The 404-nt window shown below is 67.6% G+C and overlaps 1 protein-coding gene across 1 annotated transcript in view; it reads right to left on the bottom strand.

Annotated features, from left to right (window-relative positions):
- The window catches only part of CPN1 (carboxypeptidase N subunit 1), a 17,595-nt gene that overhangs the window by 11,243 nt on the left and 5,948 nt on the right, over positions 1-404 (bottom strand). Inside the window, exon 2 of the mRNA XM_035897423.1 lies at positions 293-398. Within this exon, the coding sequence (XP_035753316.1) occupies positions 293-398 (106 nt within the window). The remainder of the gene's footprint in view (positions 1-292; positions 399-404) is intronic.

Below are 404 nucleotides of genomic sequence, written 5' to 3'. Positions count from 1 at the left end.
TCTCGCAGTAACCTGCACTGAAACATCAGAGGTCTGTCCAAAGTACGCGCCTGGGCCACGCTGCGGCGCACGCAATCATGACGTGTGCGTGTGCGGGTTCCGCATGCGTGTCCCTGGGCTGGCTGTGGGGTCCCTGCCGGAGCCAGCACCGCCTGAGACCCGGGCACCTCTGGGAGCCCTGCCTGGAAAGGGCGATGCCCCCCACCCCGCGCCCTGATGGTGCCGCGTGGCAGGGAGCGTGGCGACGAAGTCCATCCTCTCCGAACCACCGTCCCCGTCCCCCCGTACTTACGGGGCTCGTGGATGCCCGGGTAGTCGCTGAACTCCAGCACGTAGAGGTGTCGGCCCTCGACGCTGCGGCCGATGCTGTAGATGCGGGTGACGTAGGGGCACTGGCTCTGCAC

Source organism: Egretta garzetta, unplaced genomic scaffold, assembly GCF_000687185.1.
Source record: "Egretta garzetta isolate BGI_Z169 unplaced genomic scaffold, ASM68718v1 scaffold56, whole genome shotgun sequence".
Lineage (NCBI taxonomy): Eukaryota > Metazoa > Chordata > Aves > Pelecaniformes > Ardeidae > Egretta > Egretta garzetta.
This window is presented reverse-complemented; position numbering and strand designations above follow the sequence as displayed.